The sequence below is a fragment of the Papaver somniferum genome, chromosome 5 (assembly GCF_003573695.1).
Source record: "Papaver somniferum cultivar HN1 chromosome 5, ASM357369v1, whole genome shotgun sequence".
NCBI lineage: Eukaryota > Viridiplantae > Streptophyta > Magnoliopsida > Ranunculales > Papaveraceae > Papaver > Papaver somniferum.
Window position 1 is genome coordinate 132,642,060 of NC_039362.1, and position 22,700 is coordinate 132,664,759.

Here is a 22,700-nt window from a genome sequence, read left to right on the forward strand (position 1 = left end):
TGCATTTAAAATTTTATAATGCATTATACTTATGTTATTATTTTGTTTGAATCATATTTAAGTTTTAATTATAAACAAATTTATGTATTAACTCAGTGTTACGGATAACCTCATGGGAAACCCGCTCCATATGGGTATTCTCCATACCCACCCTGTCCCAATTCATGTGGGTAACGAGGCGGGTATATTTTTTTTTTTCCGAACGTGGCAGTAGCTGGGATTGGCATACCGGCCACTAATGGAAGGGTATCTATAAAATGAAGTCAGTCCTGGTGGATATGTCGATCTTGGAGCTAATAAGTGGGATTTCAATCCTATGGTGGTACAAATGGAAAGCAAACGAGGTTCTAAAGTTAAAATTTCCAAGTATGTATAAAATCTTAACTCAAAGCAAGCTAAGGCAAATGAGAAGATTATGAATGGGACGTGGAACATACAACTGCTCAGGAATTTATCTGCATATGAGATACAAGAGGTCACTATATTCTTCATCCTCGGGAAACTTAGAGGATGAAGACTATTTGACATGGAATCCTTCGCCAAGCTTCATCTCAAATTCATGTTACAACTGGTTAGTATCTCACGAAAATGCTATTTCTTTGTTGTTACCCCATATATGCATCTGGATAAAATTTGTTCTTCCCAAAATTCAATTTTTGATGTGGTCTGCTGCACAAAACGCCAATCCTAAGAAGAGAGTCTGTTATATCTAACACCACATGTTGCTTATGCAATATAGAGAAGGAATTTGTCAATCACTTGTTATTACAGTGCATCTACTCTTTTAAGGTATGGAATTACTTTATAGGTGGATATAATGTGAAATGGGTTATGGGGAATTCCATAACAACACATCTTCATGCTTAAAAATTTTGAAGAGGAGGAAATATAAGTCGAATAATATGGCCTTTGCTCTTTTTTGCGATTTGCTGATGTATATGCGGTGAGCGAAATAGAAACAGAAGGACAATGACAAGTAAGATTCTTAAAAATAAAAGTGTCATAATCAATGAAGTAATGAGTGTTGTTCATCTTTAGGGTACATCAGAGAATTGATTTAGAAGAACACCATTCATGGATCTAGTTACACACTAGAAAATTCTTATAGATAATAAATAATTTCACAAACTAGAAACTATAAAAATATCTGTTATTTGTAAATTTCAACATTTTTTCATTAGTTTTTCCTCCGTCCAAGTTATATAGATGAAGAAACCGAATCTCTTAAATTAAGAGAATGATATGAGTTTTATAAATATCCATCTCTTTTCTTATTTTACTCTTTACTTTTGATGAAAACAAAAACCCATTGTTTGTACCCTATTAAAATAGCGTACGTGCGTATCACATGAGGCTTATAATGGAAGCCTAAATCCGGTTTATTATGGAAACCGGGCGGTTTATTATGGAAACCGGTGGGTTTGTTATGGAAACCGGTGGGTTTGTTATGGAAACCCACAACGCTTATTATGGAAGCCCGGGGTTGGTTTATTATGGAAACCGGTGGGTTTGTTATAGTAACCCACAAGGCTTATTATGGAAGCCTGGATTTGGTTTATTATGAAAACCGGTGGGTTTGTTATGGAAACCCACAAGGCTTATTATGGAAGCCTGGATTTGGTTTATTATGAAAACCGGTGGGTTTGTTATGGAAACCCACAAGGCTTATTATGGAAGCCTGGATTTGGTTTATTATGGAAACCGGTGGGTTTGTTATGGAAACCCACAAGGCTTATTATGGAAGCCTGGATTTGGTTTATTATGGAAACCGGTGGGTTTGTTATGGAAACCCACAACTCCATGGGTTAAAAGATCTTAATAAAAGAGGTTAAGATTTTCATGAAATAATTATTATAGATAATTATTAAATATTATTTAAGATAAATCCTGATAAAAGATGATATTTATCTTAAGTAGTTATAATTATTATTCAAGACAATAATTATTTGGGATAAGTGAAGATTATGATAAATATTAGAATTTATCATGAATCTGGTTGTTATTTGGGATTTATACAGATGAGGGAGGTTATTTGGATAACTATCAAAACCCTAAAGTTACATCTATTTTATGCCTATATATAGAGGCAAAATCTCAAATCAAAAGGTACAAAATTCTATTCTTTTCACCATAATACACTTGGATAGAACATCCGCTGATTTTAGCATCGGAGTGTTTTTGCAGGTACCCCCACCTCTTTTGATCAATTATTTGGAGATTTTTCATCAACGGTAGCGATTGGATCAACTTTTCCGCATCTCGAAGATTGTTGGAGTGATCATTTTTGCACCAACATCTTTTGGCGCCGACTAAGGGGATACGAAGAAAAGATCGTGCTCCGCATTTGATAAAAGTCGTTCTCAAACGATTTTTCGAGACTAGGGTTTCAAAATCATTGTGAACAAAAAGTTACAGAAGGTTTCACAACCTTTTCAGAGGTTACAGAAGGTTTCACAACCTTTACGGAGGTCACAGAAGGTTTCACAACCTTTTCAGAATTTTCAGAAAGTTGCAGGAAGTCTAACGACGTACCAGAAAGTTACAAGAAGTCCCAACGACGTAGCAGAAAGTTGCAGAACACAGTTCAGAGAGTTGCAGGATCTTCTGAACACTTTAAGAAAGTTGCTGAAGGATTCTGAACGTTTCCAGAAAGTTGTGGGAAGATCCAAAAAAGTCGCAGAAAGTTCTGCCAAAGTTGTTAAAAGTAAAGAGAGGCGTATGGATGCATCAGGAGTAAATCAACCTGAGATGGATGTAGATGTACCCATCGTAAGTTTGATTAATCAACAAGCAAACCCTCGAACGTTGAGAAGTGTTGTTGTCCAAGGAGATTACGACGAACGGGATGGAAGAGAAACATCGATGTCGTCATCGGCAACAACATCTCGATCTCGGTTTGAGGGATCTTTTCAAGGTTCAGAGAGAAAAACGTCTCGATGCGCAGGTCACCATCTCCAACCATCAGCCGAAGCTTCCATCATCGAGAAGGTTTTCAAGGACAGCACCCGAGCATCCATGAACGACGACAAGAAGACATCGCTAACAGAGGAGTACGTTCTCGAGTTAACAGTCCATTAGATGAACCGGCTAATGTCCAATCTGTTTCTCAAGTCAATGTCTCACCAGCCGTGCAAGCTAATATCCCGCCAACTGCTCGAGTTAGTAACCCACGGGTTGCACAGGTTAACAGACCACAGGTAACGCCTATCGACCTGACAGTAAGGGAGCGTTTGCAAGAGTTTGAAAGAGAGAATAAATGACTTAAGATTGCGTTAGAGAAAAGAAAGGAGATCGAAGAAACATCTATCCCTCGTTCCGCGAGTGAGAGATCACACCATCACCGAGAGCAAGACAACCCACGCAGATAAAAAAGAAACTCTTGACGATCGTCGACGGCGTAGCCAAAGTAATGAAGGAAGATATGTGAATGCCAGGGAAGATAATCGGAGCCGTGATCACCATGATGACGGCTATTATGATCGTTATATTACTAATAATGATCATCATTACTATACGGCTGGGAGGGATAGACAAGGAGGCGTGAACTTATCAAGCCAGACATGCTCGGTACGTGAAGAGAGGATCCACAATGACGTTATATTTGTCATGGATTAATATAGCGTGTGTGCAGGCCACGAGAAAAATCGGGATCTCTCACAAGTCACAACAGAGTCCCCAAAAGCGATACCTGCTCCATTTGGTTCATACAAAATAGGTAAGAAATGATCGTCACGTACCAGCAGACGAGGTGGAGGTGTTGGCCTGCGAGACGGAGTGGCTGAAGTGTACTCCAATGATAAAAAAAAGTATTGTCAGCAGGAGTGTGTCCACTATCGGATTCATCGTCACTTATAATTATGGGAAGTGGAGTCTATGTCTCAGTGGTTGCATTACAAATGGAAGGCTCGACATTATGCAATGTGGTTCCACTCAAGAGAGAAGAGGGAAAATCACTTATGGATGCAGGACGTCTGGCAATATAAGACCTACGACCACCCACGCGCATCCTAGCAGTACGCCTCGAAGGACCGACGTTTGTCAGAGTGCCATTTAGAGATATCGTCCGCGAACGCCGTAATCAGGACGGAATTGCACTATCAGAAGTGTTTCTCACAAGTGAAGGATAAATTCTTTTATAATGGATGGAGTAAAAAGTTCATAGATATATCTAGTAAAGGGGTATATATGCATACTAGATCCAGGGAAGTTAGCAAGAAGAGGACAGCTTCAAATGTGATATTACGACCATTGTTCTTCCATATCTATATAATGAAAAAAACGGTGGTATACAAGCAATAAAGGCTCAGAGTTTGATAAGAACGAAGTCTCAAAGGAAGCCAAGTTCTTAACTTTACAAGGAACCGGATTCTTACTGGCCCTAGAGGTTGTTGCTCGAGTACGCAGAGAGTGCAAAACGCTGACATTAGACCAAGCTGGTCACTTATGGAATCATGAGGGGACGTGTCTTTTCTGCGATATATAGAGAAATATTAACACGTGGGCTTATGACTCAAGTGGTGGAGTTAATAAGATCCACCAAGGATCTGATGAAAGTGTTATAAAAACGGGATTAACACGTTGGCTATGGGTCTAATAATAAAGCACATAGACTTGTGACACTTGTCAAGCCTCATGTGTTGGAGATTGTTGTGCAATGTCAACATAATACCACTTCATTAAGCACGGCGCCATGAACCCAGAACTAAGATGTCAACGGAAAAGATACCACCAGCTCAGATCGTTCTAGCAAGTGAGGATCTAGATATAGTAGATCTAGTCGTTGCTTCACATGAGGGCGTCCTTTCTATTAGGGAATATCTCTATAGATACCGGGGGCGGCTAATGTGACGCCTAGCATGCAATCAAAACCAACTTTCTTAAAGAAGTCGAATAATATAAGACATCTTTTTCAGTATCGTGGCAAGTACTGGGGGCGAATAAGATGGAAGGAACGAACGCCCGAGGAGGTATGTCATCACTAGTTGTTACATTATAAAAGTGAATTTATAATCACAAATGAGAACTTTTTGCATGTATTTATTAAAGAAATACGTGCAATGTTTTTCTAATAAAGAGGAAGACAAGGGCGAGATATTTTAGTTATCAAAGGCGAAGTATTTTAATTATGGAGGAAATACTTGCAATGTCTTTCTATAAAAGAGAAATACAAAGGCGAAGTATTTTGGTTATGAAGGAAATTGTTGCGATGTCTTTCTAGTAAAGAGAAAGGCGAAAACAAAATATTACAATACAATTAAGCTGAAGCTATAATGGAGCGAAAGGAGCAAAGGAAAAATGTTGAAGAACACATGCGGAGGAAATGCTTGCAATGTTTTTCTAATAAAGAGAAAAACAAAGTGTTTTGCTTATTAAGGAAATGCTTGCAATGTTTTTCTATTAAAGAGAAAAACAAAGTGTTTTGCTTATCAAGGAAATAACTGCAATGTTTTTCTAATAAAGAGAAAAATAAAACGAAAAGCGTTTAGTAAAGGAGGTGGAGCGAAAGAAAGGAAATGTACGACGAAAAGCTAGATACAGTCAATCCGTAGACCAGAGATTGTCGTATATTATTCACGGACACACGAGCATTGAGTCGGCAAGTTCTAGGCCAGTACGGGAACAAGTGGGAAACCAATATGCCTAGCAAATTATGGGAGCAACCTGCATTCAAGTCAGGTATGTTCTCAAAGTCGAAGTTGAATTATTAATTTGATCCTGATAATTTTTTTATTAAAGAGATAAATTGGAGCGTTTTTCTATCAAAGAGAAAAACCAAGGAAATGCTTCATTCACCATAAGGGTGGGAGATGAGATTAGAGAAGATTTACAAGACCAACACTTAGGTCATATGTTAGCTAATGGAAGAGCAAGAGAACATAACATGCTGATCTGTTTGGCGTTTGGGTAATACTATATGGAGTTTTAAGTACATTGTTGGTACTTTGAACGTGTTTGGTGATTAAAGAACAATGGCTTATGAGATGATTGAGTACATTTTTGGTGCTTCGAATTATTAAGCCAACTTTGGGGAAAATCCACACAACAAGCTGGCCAAGGCCACGAAAGGTTATCGAATAAACATCATATGACGAATTTGAACAAGCCGCGAAGGTTAGTTCTTCTTTTGATTTTCTTAATCCTCAGAACAAGATGGACAAGGCCACGAAAGGTTATCGGATAAACAACGTATAACGAGCCGCGAAGGTTAGTTCTTCTTTTAATTTTCTTAATCCATCAAAAAGTTGAAAATTAAGAGGGGGCGATGTTTGTACCCTATTAAAATAGCATACGTGCGTATCACATGAGGCTTATAATGGAATCCTAAATCCGGTTTATTATGGAAACCGGTCGGTTTATTATGGAAACCGGTGGGTTTGTTATGGAAACCCACAACGCTTATTATGGAAGCCTGGGGTTGGTTTATTATGGAAACCGGTGAGTTTGTTATGGAAACCCACAAGGCTTATTATGGAAGCCTGGATTTGGTTTATTATGGAAACCGGTGGGTTTGTTATGGAAACCCACAAGGCTTATTATGGAAGCCTGAATTTGGTTTATTATGGAAACCGGTGGGTTCGTTATGGAAACCCGCGAGGCTTATTATGGAAGCCTGGATTTGGTTTATTATGGAAACCGGTGGGTTCGTTATGGAAACCCACAACTCCATGGGTTAAAAGATCTTAATAAAAGAGGTTAAGTTTTTCATGGAATAGTTATTATAGATAATTATTAAATATTATTTAAGATAAATCCTAATAAAAGAGGATATTTATCTTAAATAGTTATAATTATTATTCAAGATAATAATTATTTGGGATAAGTGAAGATTATGATAAATATTAAAATTTATCATGAATCTGGTTGTTATTTGGGATTTATACATATGAGGGAGGTTATTTGTATAACTATCAAAACCCTAAAGCTACATCTATTTTCTGCCTATATATAGAGGAAAAATCTCAAATCAAAAGGTACAAAATTCTATTCTTTTCACCATAATACACTTGCATAGAACATCCGCTGATTTTAGCATCAGAGTATTTTTGCAGGTACCCCCCACCTCTTTTGATCAATTCTTTGGAGATTTTTCATCAACGGTAGCGATTGGATCAACTTTCCCGCATCTTGAAGATTGTTGGAGTGATCATTTTTGAACCAACACCCATATTAAATTAATGTTAGTGTAATATTTCTATATTATATGGGTGTTTTCGCAAAGCATCACGAATGGTTATCAAATTTCAAAACGACTTCTTATACCTGGCGAGATTGGGGTATATTCAAACTAACTGGGGTATACCCAATAAGACAAAATCTGGTCATTATGAAGTAAAACCAAGTCACCCCTTAACCTTGTATTTTCTAAATGGCTAATATGCCCTTGGTTAATTAACACTAAAATTCTGATTAGGTTAATTAATTGAGTTTAGATTAAAAATTTGAAATTATGAATTCAGTAGATTAAACCTTTCATTTGTCTTATGAGTTCGATTTCGATCAAAAATTTGGTTTTGAAAATGCACAACGGCCAGCAAGGTCGTGGTTTGAATAAGGTGCCGACCAGTCTTCGGCCGGCAAGGTCCACTTTGAATAAGCTGCCGACCAGTTTTCGGCCGGCAGTGCGTCAATTTGAATAAGCTGTCGACCAGTATTCGGCCGGCATGGTCCTCGGATGAAGAACACGCCGACTATCTTGGGAAACGATCTTACGGTCGACATGTAAATATTTCCTACCATGCCGGCTATCGTAAAGTCGGCATGCACATAATTTATAACACTGTCGGCTGACATGTAGCCGGCATGTTAAGGATTTATGTCCTTGCCGATCTAAACTTATATCAAACAGAAAACAAAATATGGAAGATGTAATTTACTTTATTCATGCGATTTTGGTTGCTACATTGATTGAAACATAAAACCTAATCCTTGTCAACGGAAAAACGAATGCACTTAGCATGTGCATCAAGCCTTTGAACCCCTAGGCGACCCTAGTGGACGAGTTATAGTCTCGTGAGGGCTTACATAGAGGTATACCCACATAACCTACACTAAAACTTCTAAAACCATCAATCTTCCTCCGACGAAGACGATACCGCATCCAAGTAGTCCGGGACAACGTATGCCCCTTTATGTGTTGAAGTCAAGAGTTTTTCACCAACACGAGGACGTTTTGAAGGAGGACTAAGAGCTTTCAGAGCTTTCTTCTTTGCCTTTTCCAACCTAAACAAGAACAATTAAGAAAAAAATTTACAGGTCGGCAGGGTCGACAGGTTTAACCAATCCGGCGTAACAATGGCCGGAAGGGTCGACTAAAACATACGTGTCGGCTAAAGTATAGCCGTCAGGGTATCATCAAAATAGTCTGCCGGTTGATGACAAATATGAACACAGTAGAACATGAATTTTTCACATTACAGGTCGGCAAGGTCCATTACCCATACACTGTCGTCCAACTAACAGCCGGCATGGTCTTATATAAATACCTTTCCGGTTTTATAAATTCTAGGCATCAGGAACCAAATATTCAAAACAAGGGGTCGGCAGGGTAAAAACTGATAACATGCCGGCTTTATTAAAAACTGTCGCCTGCAAGGTCTACATTTGAATAACCTGCCGGCCCTGCTAGTAGCAGTTACAAATACTAAACAGCCGGCAAGTTCTTCAACCTAAGATCTTGCCGACCAAACCCTAACTATGAAAAGCCGGCTAGGTCGATAACATAGTACCTTGCCGGCGTCGCAACTGCCAATTCACATTTTCGATTTTTCTGCCCTAATTTAACATGCAAACATCAAATCGAAGTACTAGAGTGAGTTTAAGTAGGCCCTTACTTTCTTAATCGCACCATTTCTTCGTTTTGAGCGGGTTCAATTTCTCCTTCTTAAACCGTTTTTTTCTTCACTTTCTTAGCAACCAAACTTGCAATTCCAGGGTTATACTCATTGGGTTTTCGATTAGCTTCTTTCATACGAGTTGCCCTCCGCCGTGGTGGATCCATTGATGAAGATTAATCGGAGTTTTCGAATCGACGACTTTAACGAATTGATCGACTAGTTTTGGTGGTGGTGGGGGTGATGGGGCCGGTAGGGTTGTAGAGGAGAAGAATAAGAGAAGAAGAAGATGAAATGAAAAGATTAAAACTGATTTAGGGTAATAGGTTTTTAAAGGGTAAGGATAGTTTTGTAACTTACCCATTAGGACTCCCCCTAAAATCCTCAAAAAGAGTCCCTATAAATTGGGTATACCCCAATTAGTTTGAGTATACCCCAATCTCGCCAGGTTCTTATAAAGAAAAATAATTTTTCTTCTTACTTTTGGTAACCATTATTTTAATGGATTATCATCAAATAATCCATTATGCAGATTATAATGGATTCTATATGCGTTTGGTAACCATTATAATAATTGCTTATTTTAATCATAATTGAAAAAATCCATTATTTCCATAAACAGAAAAAAGTTGTTTAAAAATTATTATAATCAATTATTTTTTCTTAATAAAATTGAGTTGTGTTTATTCCTCTTATTTTCTATAAACTATCAAGAAAGGGTTAAAAAAATACTAGGGAACTTATAAAAAAGTTCTAGATCATTATTTTTTCCACTACTTTTAGGGAGCATTTTTTAAAGATAATCAATTATTTGATAAAGGTGTTTGTAAAAATTTATTATAAAAATGATTATACTAAAATCATTTATCTATTTTTGATTATCTATAATCATAAATAGATAATCATAAATTTTGCCAAACAAGGCCTATCATTCCTAGAAAAACAGATATCAGAAATAGATTTTTATTCAAACACGGTATAACTCTCCTCCTGTATAACTGGCCGGAATGAATACGACTTTAACCTTTTTCCCCGAAAGAAAACAACCTGAAAGCGAATACTATTCAAGTCAAATACACAAAACAAAATGTATTTGCCTGCACGGTTTGAGAGATTCACAACTTCAACCTCTCATGTATCACTGATTCACCATCAAAGATTCAGAAGAACAGAGTAAACAAAGGATAACATTTGAGACATGCAGTGCAAGGTGGCAGCAAATGATTGAAAGTAGTAAGCATCTTTAAAGAATAATCCTTTTCTTTCTTTTGTCCCCGCTCCCACACTCTTCCAAGTTCCATCATTCCATGTGTAATCTCGGTGAAGATCGACATCATAAGATATTTTTCTAGGTTAGGTGCCGACATACTGACAGCAACTACTCCTCCCCAACCCCATATATGTGGGAGCTATACTAAATTAGTTTTACCGCTACACATTTCTCCTGCAGGGGCAATAATCCCATCGGTAAAATTCCACCTCACAATCTCAAAGGTAAGTTATCTTAATTTCACATCCCCGGCCAAAGGTTGCTTAATTACTAAACACATACATGTGTAGACCGGCCAGCAACTTATGCGAGCATTTTGCAGTAAATCAGTATCTATAGCATGCCGCCGCCGGTTTAATTCCATTCAAGTGCAACTTGTAGCTCCACTCCCAGCAGAGATATTGATTCACGGTTGAATTGTGATCGGCATTTATACACCGCTGGAAGTAAATGACAAAAGGGTCACATTCAGATTCACCATAAGTTCTTCTAATCCCCCTTATCATAACAACCAAAATTAACAGATTGATTGGGATGTATAGTTTCTCACTTAGATGTGCACAAAAATTCGTTATTAAAATGTTGCACGTTATTGAACAAACTCGTAATACAATTTTCCGTTGCTACGTGTCGATGTCTCCGAGATTGCCCAATAGCAAATATAAAACTGTAATAAAAAACCAGTCGCAGGGTCTGCGCTGTCACACCAGAGAGTCTACAGTCAATCCATAAATAGACCTTTTTATTGACAGTTTTAATAAAAATATCCTTTTAAGACCTTTCCGGAGAAAATACGTCTCCGTCTGTAAATCTCTCTCCTCCACGATTTTCGTTGTCTGGAAGAATACTCTAGAATTCCTCCTCTATGTCATCTAAAATCTATCTATTCCGTTAAACAAGAGAAAGAACCTGTGAGAGTGAGATAGTAGGTGGTAGTGGTAATGGCGGGAAATGATTGGATAAATAGTTATTTAGAAGCAATTCTTGATGTAGGAGGACCAGCAATCGATCAACAGGGAAAAAAACCAGATGTGAAATCAAAATCATCTTTATTGCTTAGAGAAAGAGGAAGATTTAGTCCTACTACTTATTTTGTTGAAGAAGTTATTACTGGTTTTGATGAGACTGATCTTCATAAATCATGGCTCAAGGTATATACATATATGGATATTTCCTTTTTTTTACTCTCACTTTATCTGATTGATTTCGGATTTTTCTTAACTGATTTTGTATAAGATAGAAGAAATGATGTTTATGATTTTATTTTTTGATTGTTGTTTAGGCTGCGGCAACGAGAAGTCCTCAAGAGAGGAATACGAGATTGGAAAATATGTGTTGGAGGATTTGGAATTTGGCTCGTAAAAAGAAACAGGTTTGTTTGTTTTTAGGTCTTTTTCTTTTCAATTTCGTATGTGGATGATGTAGAATTTTATGTTTATGAGATTCGACTGAGAGATTTGATACTGTGATATACTAAGAAATGCATGATTATTTTATGATTGCTTTGTTGATTTTTCAATCAAAGTGCTCACATGTGTAGAAGTCTGTGATCAAAATAACTGTCCGTCTTCGGTTTTGCTTTTTTGTACTTATTTGTATGCGGATTTGATTTTTTTTGTATTGTAAAGTGTGATCGGTATGAGGTTTTCAGTTACTATCTGTGTACTGATGAACCGGTTTTTCAGAAGAATTGGTGTGTTTTTCTTGATTTTGGGGCTATTTAAACTTAAGAGAGGTGATTTATATATTTTGATGGAGGTGATTTCTCAAGTCATATAACAAAATGAGAAAGAAAATCAGGTGTATTTTTATATGCAACAGTGCTTTCCCATTTTCATGCTGCCTTCAATGTTAATGCTCATTCTGATATGCATTTATGCATTTATTTTCTCCTACAGATTGAGGGGGATGAAGCTCGCCGTAGTGCTAGGAAGCATCTTGAACGTGAAAAAGGCCGAAGAGAGGCAACTGCTGATATGTCTGAAGATTTATCAGAAGGAGAAAGAGGAGACCATGTTAGTGACATTTCTGCTCATGGTGAAAGCCATAGAGGCAGAATGCCCAGAATCAGCTCTGTTGATGTGATGGATGCGTGGGCCAGTCAACAGAAGGAGAAAAAATTGTACATTGTGTTAATAAGGTTTGACTTATATTTTTTCCTCTATCCATCGATTTCGTGTAAGTTTGATGGAGTTTTATATAATTGTCATCCGAGCTTATATGGTAAACAACCGGTAAATACTGCTGTTGATTGTGTGTATTGCAGTACCCACCGTGTAATGTTTGCTACATTTCTTTCTGTTTAATGGAACTAGGGTATCCTTTCATTTAGATCCATCTACAACTACCAAATTAAATTTTTGTTCGAGTATCTGTTCCGTAAAGTTCTCCTTGCCGTTATATTAAAATATGTGTCCTACATACTTATGACATTCTTGTTGATTCTCTGGTCTTTTAAGAGTCTATTTGAATATTATATTACAGTCTACATGGTCTCATACGGGGTGAGAATATGGAGCTTGGTCGTGATTCTGATACCGGTGGTCAGGTACCTCCTAAATTATTTCTCATACTTTTGTTTTATGTAAATGTATCTTTATCAAGTTCTATGATGTTCTCTGTACTTTTGAGGAACCTAAATGTTATTTGTTATGCTAGGTTAAATATGTTGTGGAACTCGCAAGGGCACTTGCCTCAATGCCCGGTGTGTATCGGGTTGATTTGCTTACAAGACAAGTATCAGGCCCAGATGTGGACTGGACTTATGGGGAACCAGCAGAGATGCTTCCTCCTAGAGGTTCAGAAGATCATGAGTTGGGAGAGAGTAGCGGTGCATATATTGTTCGTATACCGTTTGGTCCAAGAGATAAATACATTCCTAAGGAACTCCTATGGCCACATATTCCAGAATTTGTCGACGGTGCACTTAACCATATAATACAAATGTCCAAAGTATTAGGGGAACAGATTGGTGGAGGGGATCCAGTTTGGCCTATTGCCATACACGGGCACTATGCAGATGCTGGTGACTCTGCTGCTCTTCTCTCTGGTGCTTTAAATGTACCCATGCTTTTTACGGGCCACTCTCTTGGCCGTGATAAGCTGGAACAGTCTCTGAAACAAGGACGCCTGTCAAGAGAAGAAATAAACGCGACATACAAAATAAACCGTAGGATAGAGGCTGAAGAGCTTTGTCTTGATGCTTCAGAAATTGTTATTACTAGCACCAGGCAAGAGGTAGAAAAACAATGGAGCTTGTATGATGGCTTTGATGTCATACTTGAGCGCAAATTGCGAGCGAGGATTAAGCGTAACGTTAGCTGTTATGGAAGGGTCATGCCTCGTATGTTTGTAAGTATTGATACTTAGCTTTAACCCATTGCTTTCCAGTTGCCTCTTGGAATAATTACATATCCGAACTTTGCACAATTTTACATGTCTTTGGCTTGGTACAAGAGTTCGTCTTTTTTTGACCTGTGAACTGAGTTTTTCATTAAAACACGCAGGTAATACCTCCTGGGATGGAGTTCAATCATATTGTACCACATGATGGTGATATTGATGGGGAATTAGAAGCAGATGAAGATAATCCCGCTTCTCCCGACCCACCTATATGGTCCGAGGTTTAATTCTTTCTCTAAAACAAACTGCCGTCAATATTCGTTGGTGTTATTTTCAATTTACACTTGTAACTTATTTTCTATCGGAAGTGGACCAAAAATTTTCACTTACATTTTGGCAGATAATGCGGTTTTTCACCAATCCTCGCAAGCCTATGATCCTTGCGTTAGCTAGGCCGGACCCCAAAAAGAACATCACAACATTGGTCAAAGCATTTGGAGAATGTCGTCCTTTGAGGGAGCTTGCCAACCTTGTATGTCTCCTAAAAAAAGTTTTCTCTCTCTCTCCCTCTCTTTGAACTTTTGATAAATCTCTTGTATCTTCTGCTTTTGCAGACGTTAATACTTGGTAACCGTGAGGACATCGAAGAAATGTCAAGCACAAATTCATCTGTTATGCTCTCAATACTTAAACTAATTGACAAGTACGATCTGTATGGTCATATTGCATATCCTAAACACCACAAGCAACCTGATGTTCCTGACATTTATCGTCTTGCAGCAAAGACAAAGGTATAATGATTTTTATGGGAGTTTTTTTTATGATAAGACTCTAGTAAAGGTGCTATTAAGTTGTACATTGTGTCACAGTCTTGGTTTCTGCAATTTGGTTCCTTTCTGATGAATGATTCCTAACATTTACAATGATAATTTTGTAAGTAGCCTCTATTGATCTCATATATTTTGACTTTGATTATGTGGTTCTCTCTGGAATTTGGTGCATAGCTATTATGTATCCAGTGTAGCTGCAATTGTGATGTTTGTCCTTGCCTGTGATGAAGTACTTGGTAGAAGCATGTCATTAATTTCTTAAGTCTAACTTGTATTTTGCAGGGTGTCTTCATTAATCCAGCTTACATTGAACCCTTTGGGCTAACTCTCATAGAGGTGATTCTTTGTTTATTATTGCCTGTAATACTCTTCTGCTATACAATACATATTTAACTGACGTTACTATTTCTACAAAACAAGCAGGCTGCTGCTTATGGTTTGCCTATTGTAGCTACAAATAATGGTGGCCCAGTTGATATACACCGGGTAAGTCAACTCAATCACTTCAAGTTTTCTGGTAATCTTTGAAACAACTGTATATCCTGCTAATGATGATTATGAGTCCATATCATATAGTAGAGAAAGCTCCCACAGTCAGTTCAAATGTCAACAAGATTGGGCCTAATAGTTAAAAAGAACTTGTGTTATAAATTTTGGTTGGATACTCTAGCTTGGCGTAGTAATATATAGTTTTTTTTGTATTGCTCATTTGCAGGTTCTTGACAACGGTATCCTTGTTGACCCACATGATCAGCTTGCCATTGCCGATGCTCTCTTGAAGCTCGTTGCTGATAAGCAACGCTGGGCAAAATGCCGGCAGAATGGACTGGAGAAAATCCACCTCTTCTCATGGCCAGAGCACTGCAAGACTTACCTATCTCGCATAGCCAGTTGCAGACCAAGGCAGCCACAGTGGCAAAGAACTGACGAATTTGAGAATTCAGAGTCAGATTCACCTGGTGATTCTTTGAGGGATATCCAAGACATATCATTAAACCTAAGGCTTTCACTAGATGGAGAGAAATTGGAAGAGAGTGGATCTCTTGATAATGCTTTAGAGAGTGTGGATAATTCTGCTAACAGTAAGAATAGGAAAATACAGAATGCTGTATTTGCATGGTCAAAGGGTATGCAAGATGCTCGAAAGGCTGGATCCACTGAAAAAGCAGATCATAATAACACATCTAATAAATTCCCTGCGTTGAGGAGGAGGAAGCATATCTTTGTGATCGCCGTCGATCATGATAATGATGCAGATATTATGGGAACCATTAAGAATGTTTATGAGGCAGCAAGCAAGGAGAGAACCTCAGGTTCAATTGGGTTCATCCTCTCAACAGCCTTAACCATATCCGAGATACACACCTTGTTGGTCTCTGGAGGATTAAATGCCACTGATTTTGATGCTTTCATCTGCAATAGCGGTGGGGATCTCTACTATCCTTCTTTAAACTCAGAAAATCACTCTGGGCTTCCTGTTGAAGTTGATTCAGATTACCATTCGCAAATTGAATACCGTTGGGGTGGAGAAGGTTTGAGGAAGACTTTAGTTCGTTGGGCAGCTTCTATTGTTGAAAAGGAAGGAGAAAAAGATAAACCAGTTGTTCTTGAAGATCCCCAGAGATCTACCACCTATTGCTATTCGTTTAAAGTGGAAAACCCATCATTGGTAGGTCCTCTTTTCCGTTTTGTAAGGCTCTCTTCTATTGATCATGAAACCTCTGAGGGACCTGTGAATTCTCAAGACACCTTAAATAAATGGCTGCACAATCATTCATTGATTTTAAAATGTTGATGTGTTTTTTTTTCTTTCACAGATTCCCCCTGTTAAGGAGCTTCGGAAGTTGATGAGAATCCAGGCTCTTCGTTGTCATGTCGTATACTGTCAGAATGGGACCAAGGTCAATGTAATTCCTGTACTGGCATCACGAGCACAAAGTCTTAGGTAACTGTATTTCTGACCGTCCTTCTCTTGTATTAGTTTCTGATACTCCTCCCATTTGTTAAAGCTTTCTCATTTTACGAGTATCTAAGTGACTGTTCTGTTTCTTGCCACATGGTGTCGGTTTAAGTAGTTTCACTTTAGTTTAGACTAGGGTTTTGCCTGCATTTGCTGGTGAGTAATATGCTGGGCTCCAAACACCCAGTCGCACATTTTATTTATAGATATTGGTGTTCGCTGACTAATATTTATTACTTAAGGATATTAGAGGAAGGTGTGTGTCAAGTACCCTATGGATCTTCCAAGTTGTAACATCCTTCTCCCTCAACCTTTTGCCCAGAACTTGATTTCATAAGCACCTTTTACTGTTGGGCACTTCGTTCCTAGTTTCCATATTGACGTTAGGTCAATTATTATTACTCACAGCATTGATATAGTCAGCTCACTCACGTTAAGAGTGGGTTAACAGCACTGGGTGCCTGTTCTGCATGCAGTCTTGCAGAATCTCTTGTAAGTGGACTAGGAGGCTAGAGTGTTGATTTGTTACGAAGATATCCTTACAGTATCCCTTAAAATGAAGTGTTTTGACGGGCACCTACTTTGCCATATCCATCACAGTCCTTTTCGTAGGTCTACCTTTTCAGTTGGCGCAGGTGCACAGATGATATGCTTTGAACCCAAAGCCTTAACCCAAGTCCTGTTTCTTTCACCCATGTAAAATGACCTCACATCTGTTGTTTTAACACTTACCTGAATTACCAGCTAGAATGAGACTCAGGTAAGTCATGTTGTGAAACACTGATTTATGTCTTGTGTATTGGTGTGTGCCACAACACATGACTGCAGTTCATTTTTTCGAAGTCAATCTTCTGATACTGTCAAATTCTCGTGGCTCAAAACTGCTTCTCCTTTTCAAGCCTCTCTGAATCTTTTTGTCGCGTTTCATCTTAGTTTGTCCGCCAAAGTTTCATCTCACTTCCTCCATTACATACTTCTTTTCCAGTATATACTCGAAACACATCAATGTTACTCATCTCGTTATCTTGAATGCACCGGCACTGGCAAGCTGTCACAGTGTTATAATATTACTCGGCTTATATTATGCATGAGTACTTCTGCATTTCTATTTAATTTTCATTCCGACCATAATTTCGTAATCAAAATTCATTTTAGGGAATGCTCAATGTTTTAAAAGAACTATCTGTTTTCAGGTATCTATACATTCGATGGGGAATAGAATTGTCCAATATGGTCGTTATTGCTGGAGAATGTGGAGACACAGATTATGAAGGAATGCTTGGAGGGATTCATAAGACTATAGTATTGACTGGAGTTTGCAAAAACGCACGTACTCGTCTTCACTCTATCAGGAGTTACCCACTGGAAGATGTTATCCCGTATGAAAACTCCAACATTGTGCATACAGGTGAAGGTTTCAGCAGCAACGACATAAGGGTGGCACTTGGAGAACTTGGTGTTATAAAGTCTTAGAAGAGTGCAGATCCACTGCTTGCAGCTTATCATGTAAATAAAGAAACTCTTGCGAGAAAAGCGTTTTATCACCATATGAACTTACTATACACAACGCTTCAGATAGTCTACACCTGGGAACCACATCGAAGAATCTCTTGGTAGTTCCCTTATAAAATTCAGATAGTCTACACCTGGGAACCACATCGAAGAATCTCTTGGTAGTTCCCTTATAAAATAATAAGTTTTCTTGTTTCACTTCTTTCCTTACTTCGAACGGAATTCCTTTTTGTGAGAAACAGTTGAGTCAGTTGACTGTTTGAGTTTGTTAGAAAGCTGTTCTCATCAACTTCTTTAAACTGTAGCGCGACATGGTATCTCCTGATAGGAGGATGTTGAAGGTCATAATTGTGATTTTCCTTTCGCTTTTGTTATAAAATGCAGATTTTACTCTGCTACATGAAGCGCAAAACTGTGCTGGTCTTTCTTCTTTGTTCAGTGACACTTTGATGTTTGTAGAGGAAATGTGAATGAAAAGTACTCTTGAGGCTAGTATTTATACGCAATAGCATTTTAGTTCGTTCGGTGCCAACTTGGGCTTCTCTTGTTTGGCTCCTGGCATGTAGATTGTGATTTTTTTCTGATGTATGTTTCAATGAGGCTACTTAGCTTATTTTTATGCTTATTATTGATTCATTTTAATTACCTAGGCACGATGTAGAGATCTTCTTGCATAAGGTCCCTTACTCCTTATGTTCTAAAAACTGAATTAGATTGGAGCTCAACAGAAGAAGCAGAAGGAATTGGTAAACATTATAATCATCATCACTAATAATAACAATTACATTGTACTAAAAAGAATTTTCATTTAAGAAAAATATATATAATCACCAACAAAATAATTCCTAACAAATTATAATTCCATCTATGAATTGATAACACTAAGACCAGTTCACAAGTTTGTCGTGGGACAGCCAACAACACGACGCCAATCAATAAATACAAGTGCAGCATAGTAATGGGATAAGGCGCCCATGATCACAAAAACATGGAATATTTGGTGACTATGGCCAGCTAAATCGAACCAACCTGGCTTCCATCTCTCAGGAATCCTTGTAACGTAGAACAAAGTTCCGGTAGCATAAGATAAAGCCATGATTGATTCGTATGTCACTGTTGCGACGCGCCTTGGTTCGTTCCAGTTCAAAATCAAGGCGTGAATTGCTGGAATGATGCCGGAGAATCCCATTGCGCAGAAGAGTAAAGCTCGGTAAACACGGTATTTACTTGTTGAGAATGCTGGGGTTAATAAATTTATGATAGTGAAAACACCCATGGTTGTAATCCCACCAAGGTAAATCCATTGCCATTGTGGTTGACATTGGAATATATAGTACATTGGTGGGAAAAAGGATGTGACTATCATAACGGCGATACCAACATAGTCCAGTCTTAGTAATAATAGACTCAAACGATGAGAATGGCAGCAAAAGAGATGGCAAATACTACTTGTGAGAAGACAGAACATCGAACCAGCTAAGAAGACGAAGAATGGCCATTGGGCCACTTGCAGTTCAGATGGTGACATTTCCCCCAAGTCCACCGATGCCGTTGTTCTCTGAAACAGTTCTTTATATCAGTATTTCGTGATAAAAAAGAAAAAAAAAATCAAACAATTTGATACGAAAAGCACTCACATAATAGAAATCTTTTGAATCATGAGAAGCATTTCCACCTGGAGTTGCCATTGGAAGTGACCAGCTGCAAACAGCATATTAAGCATGTTATTAAACAGAAGAAGCATCAATGAGTGTAGACTCGAGTCATGCCTCGCATGACTAACAATATTTTGTTATTAGAACCACCTTTCTTATATTAAATTAAATAATCAGTTCAGATTTAGCGCGTTTCGTGTTGTTCCAGGACTTTGTTTAGCTGTCTAAAGAATCAGAACTATCAATCTTCAAATATGAACTGATTTTTGTTTGTGAATGATTTATCTTAGTCAGGGCGGAACCAAGCATAAACCAGGTGACCCTACTTACTTACCCACTGGTATTTATGTATAACTACTAATTAAGAGCAGTATAAATTCAATGGAGTGAGTGTATCCACGTTTAAGTCCCAACAGCCAGTAGATTGTGGGTCAAATCACCTATACTAAAACAGTGAACAAATAGACAATTCAACAAAAACTAGCCTTCAGATTTTCACACACTCATTTGGTAATGCCACTCAGATTTAGCACACAGACGTTATTATCTCATCATTGAGATAAACTCATTTTTTTCACAGTGTACCAGGAAATTTTCTCACAAAAATGCCTATATTTGTTCTTTACAAAAATGACACTGAAATATCTCTATATCTTGAGAGGTCACAAAAATCTGCAAATCACTCTCTATTTCTCTAGTAGCCGACCAGAAAAGGAATCTATGGACTGTCATTTGCAAGAAACAAAAGAAATTATTATTTTTTTGTGAGCAATTCTCCGAGCACTACTTTGGATTCTGTAATGAATTTTCCTTATTTTTGCCTTTTTGGATTCTACGATGATTTTGTTTTGGATTTAGACTAAGTCATTCTAGGGTGTATATTCAATCCTCGGACTGAATGCAGATTAAGCACGAAACTGAACAGTTGAAAACACGTAAATCAGCAACGAATTGTCCAACTTTTATGTTCTTCAACAGGATCGGGAATAGACAGATAATATAGCAAAATACAAACTGTCCCCTCCTCTCCGTTTTTCTTGGAAACATTCAGTGAGACCACTATTCCTCACATGACATGACTAGTGAATTTTAAAATTATTAGTAAAAAAATGAAAAACTTAATTTTTTTATTTCCACCCAATTAAGCTAAACTTTCTTTTAGCTTAATGAAAAGTGAAAAGTGAAAAGTGAGAAAAACCTGGTAAATTTGCCGAGAAGATCAGCAACTTCAGGAATTTCAATCAGATTTGCTGCAGTCAATCCCACAAACACGAAGAATCCAATCAGATGCCTGTAAAATATAAAAAATCAAAATCAATCAGATTAAATTTGACCGTAAAATCAATCTCAATTACTCAAAAGAAAGAATCAAATGAAATAGATAGAATGAGCTAATAAATTACGTCCAGATGTTGAGAGTTTCATTGTGCCAACGGAACAGACTGTAGAAAGCAACTTTGATAGGCCAATTAGCTCTGTAATGATCTAAAATATACTCATTATCCTTCATATAATCTGGTAAATCTTTATAAGCCAATAATTCAAAACATTTGTTCTTCTTTCTACTATTATGATTCTTCTTTTCCTTCTTGTTGATTCCATTCATCAATGGACTGACTGCTTTCATTTCCTCCATTACCAAGTCTTCAGATGATGAAGATGAAAATGATGATGATGATTTTGATTTCTTTCTGATTCCTTTCTTTCTTCTCCACACACAACAATTGCTGTTCTCAGATGCCTGATGATCAGTACCAGCAGTAGTCATTTGAGAGAAAAAAGAGAGAGATTTTGAAAAGGGATTGATTGGATGATTAATTTCTTCTTTGAGATTAAATTCCCTTTCTCTCTGTTTCTTCTCTCTCTTTCTATTTAAGTGCAGTTCGCCAACTAGGCAACCAACCCAACTGCACCAATTTAAAGCCCCCTCCCTCCCTAATCTCTCTCTTCTCTTCTCTTCTCTTCGCATTTACATTCACATTACGGGTTTTCTTTCTCCACTAGGAGAGGAGTCTATATGTCCCATGTAGCTCACAACTTCCTTTTTCTTAATTACAAAAATTTATAATTGTATATTGTTATTTGATTTTTTATTGATTAAGTAAAAAAAAAAAGTAAGAAATTACTAAAAATAAATAAATACTATAATTCTTTCTATAGACGAAAGCCTCCTCAATAGTAGGCAGAAGCCAGATTGGAGGTTTAGACGATGAGCTAAGACAATTCTAGGAACGAAAGACAAATTACACACCGGAAAGTTAGAATTGAAAAAAGAAATGTCTTTAGAAAGAACATATGTATATTGGTTGCTTTCAAAGTTTCCTGCTAAAAATGAGTGACAAGTTCCCTGGCGTCACTTTTTACATTAACATGAGTGAGCGGTAACTCCACAACTTTCTTCAAAATGACCCGTGCTTTCATCAAAATGACCTATATTGGTCGGGTCTCTGTTTCTTCGGGAGATTAAGCACCACCAAAAAGAAGTCTTATTGGAGGAATCTCTCATTATATACCATGCACCATTATCCAAAGTAATAACATCAAGTGATCCATTTGGGCCGCATTTAGTCCAACCAGGAAAGGGAGACATCTATTTTACAAAAGTACTAATGACATTCAGCTTAGGGTCTTGGGGGAGGGGATGGGAAAATGGTGATTTTTGGGATAAGAACAGCTAGATCTAGCAATAACAACACCTTTGGTTTTCCTTTTTTCAAACTAAAAATTAGATTATCCCTACTACTCCAAATAGACCATATTATAGAAATAAAGAGACTCTTAGACTCATCTAAAAAAGCCGAGACATGATCAATAAGCCAGTAATATCTAATCATGAAAAGAGGAAGCATATAAATAAAAATTAGGCAAGCAAAGGAAAGAAGAGTATCAACAAAGCTAGCAAACGGGCAAAGAATCAAAGCATGCATAACAAATTCATTCGAAAACAGACTTCTATGAAAAATAAGATTGTAAATAGACATTCTAACATGAAGAACAGTTCTAATAAGAATATCGTTCCTAGCTTTCTAGAGGAAAAAGTTGGATATGATGAGATACCTTAATTTTCCAAATGCACTTTGAAAGATTGTTATTTGGGAAATGTCTAGGACCTCTGAGACCCAAATAAGCAGATTTAAAACTAAAATTTTCATTCTTTGAAAGCTCTCAAGTCCTCTTATCAGGAGTGCAAAGTTGGCTTAAGGATATAGAGACAATCTTCTCAACAAAAACATTACCAAAGTGGATATTTAATCTAGTCAAATTCCAGGATCTAATATCATGATTAATAAAGAAAAAGAC

General features: G+C 37.5%; 2 protein-coding genes across 2 annotated transcripts; one reads left to right on the top strand and one right to left on the bottom strand.

The window, feature by feature from the left end:
- Positions 1-10,874: 10,874 nt before the first annotated feature.
- Positions 10,875-18,277, top strand: LOC113282757 (probable sucrose-phosphate synthase 1). Its single transcript, XM_026531825.1, has 13 exons — positions 10,875-11,252; positions 11,384-11,473; positions 12,000-12,241; positions 12,586-12,649; positions 12,760-13,452; positions 13,608-13,724; positions 13,844-13,975; positions 14,058-14,234; positions 14,556-14,609; positions 14,697-14,759; positions 14,989-15,942; positions 16,091-16,218; positions 17,427-18,277. The coding sequence occupies exons 1-13, from the start codon at positions 11,043-11,045 to the stop codon at positions 17,704-17,706; spliced, it is 3,204 nt and encodes a 1,067-aa protein (XP_026387610.1). The 5' UTR covers positions 10,875-11,042; the 3' UTR covers positions 17,707-18,277.
- Positions 18,278-18,492: 215 nt separating this feature from the next.
- Positions 18,493-21,384, bottom strand: LOC113282758 (heptahelical transmembrane protein 1-like). Its single transcript, XM_026531826.1, has 4 exons — positions 20,804-21,384; positions 20,599-20,691; positions 19,383-19,446; positions 18,493-19,303 (listed from the first exon to the last, which is right to left on the bottom strand). The coding sequence occupies exons 1-4, from the start codon at positions 21,367-21,369 to the stop codon at positions 18,638-18,640; spliced, it is 1,389 nt and encodes a 462-aa protein (XP_026387611.1). The 5' UTR covers positions 21,370-21,384; the 3' UTR covers positions 18,493-18,637.
- Between the last annotated feature and the right edge of the window lie 1,316 nt (positions 21,385-22,700).

Coding starts and splice junctions, on each gene's coding strand:
- LOC113282757 (XM_026531825.1), top strand. CDS start 11,043: ATGGCGGGAAATGATTGGATAAATAGTTATTTAGAAGCAATTCTTGAT. Junction 11,474..11,999: donor TGGCTCGTAAAAAGAAACAG/GTTTGTTTGTTT, acceptor TTTCTCCTACAG/ATTGAGGGGGATGAAGCTCG. Junction 14,235..14,555: donor GTCTTGCAGCAAAGACAAAG/GTATAATGATTT, acceptor TGTATTTTGCAG/GGTGTCTTCATTAATCCAGC.
- LOC113282758 (XM_026531826.1), bottom strand. CDS start 21,369: ATGCGAAGAGAAGAGAAGAGAAGAGAGAGATTAGGGAGGGAGGGGGCT. Junction 20,692..20,803: donor GAAACTCTCAACATCTGGAC/GTAATTTATTAG, acceptor TATATTTTACAG/GCATCTGATTGGATTCTTCG. Junction 19,304..19,382: donor ATTCAAAAGATTTCTATTAT/GTGAGTGCTTTT, acceptor GAACTGTTTCAG/AGAACAACGGCATCGGTGGA.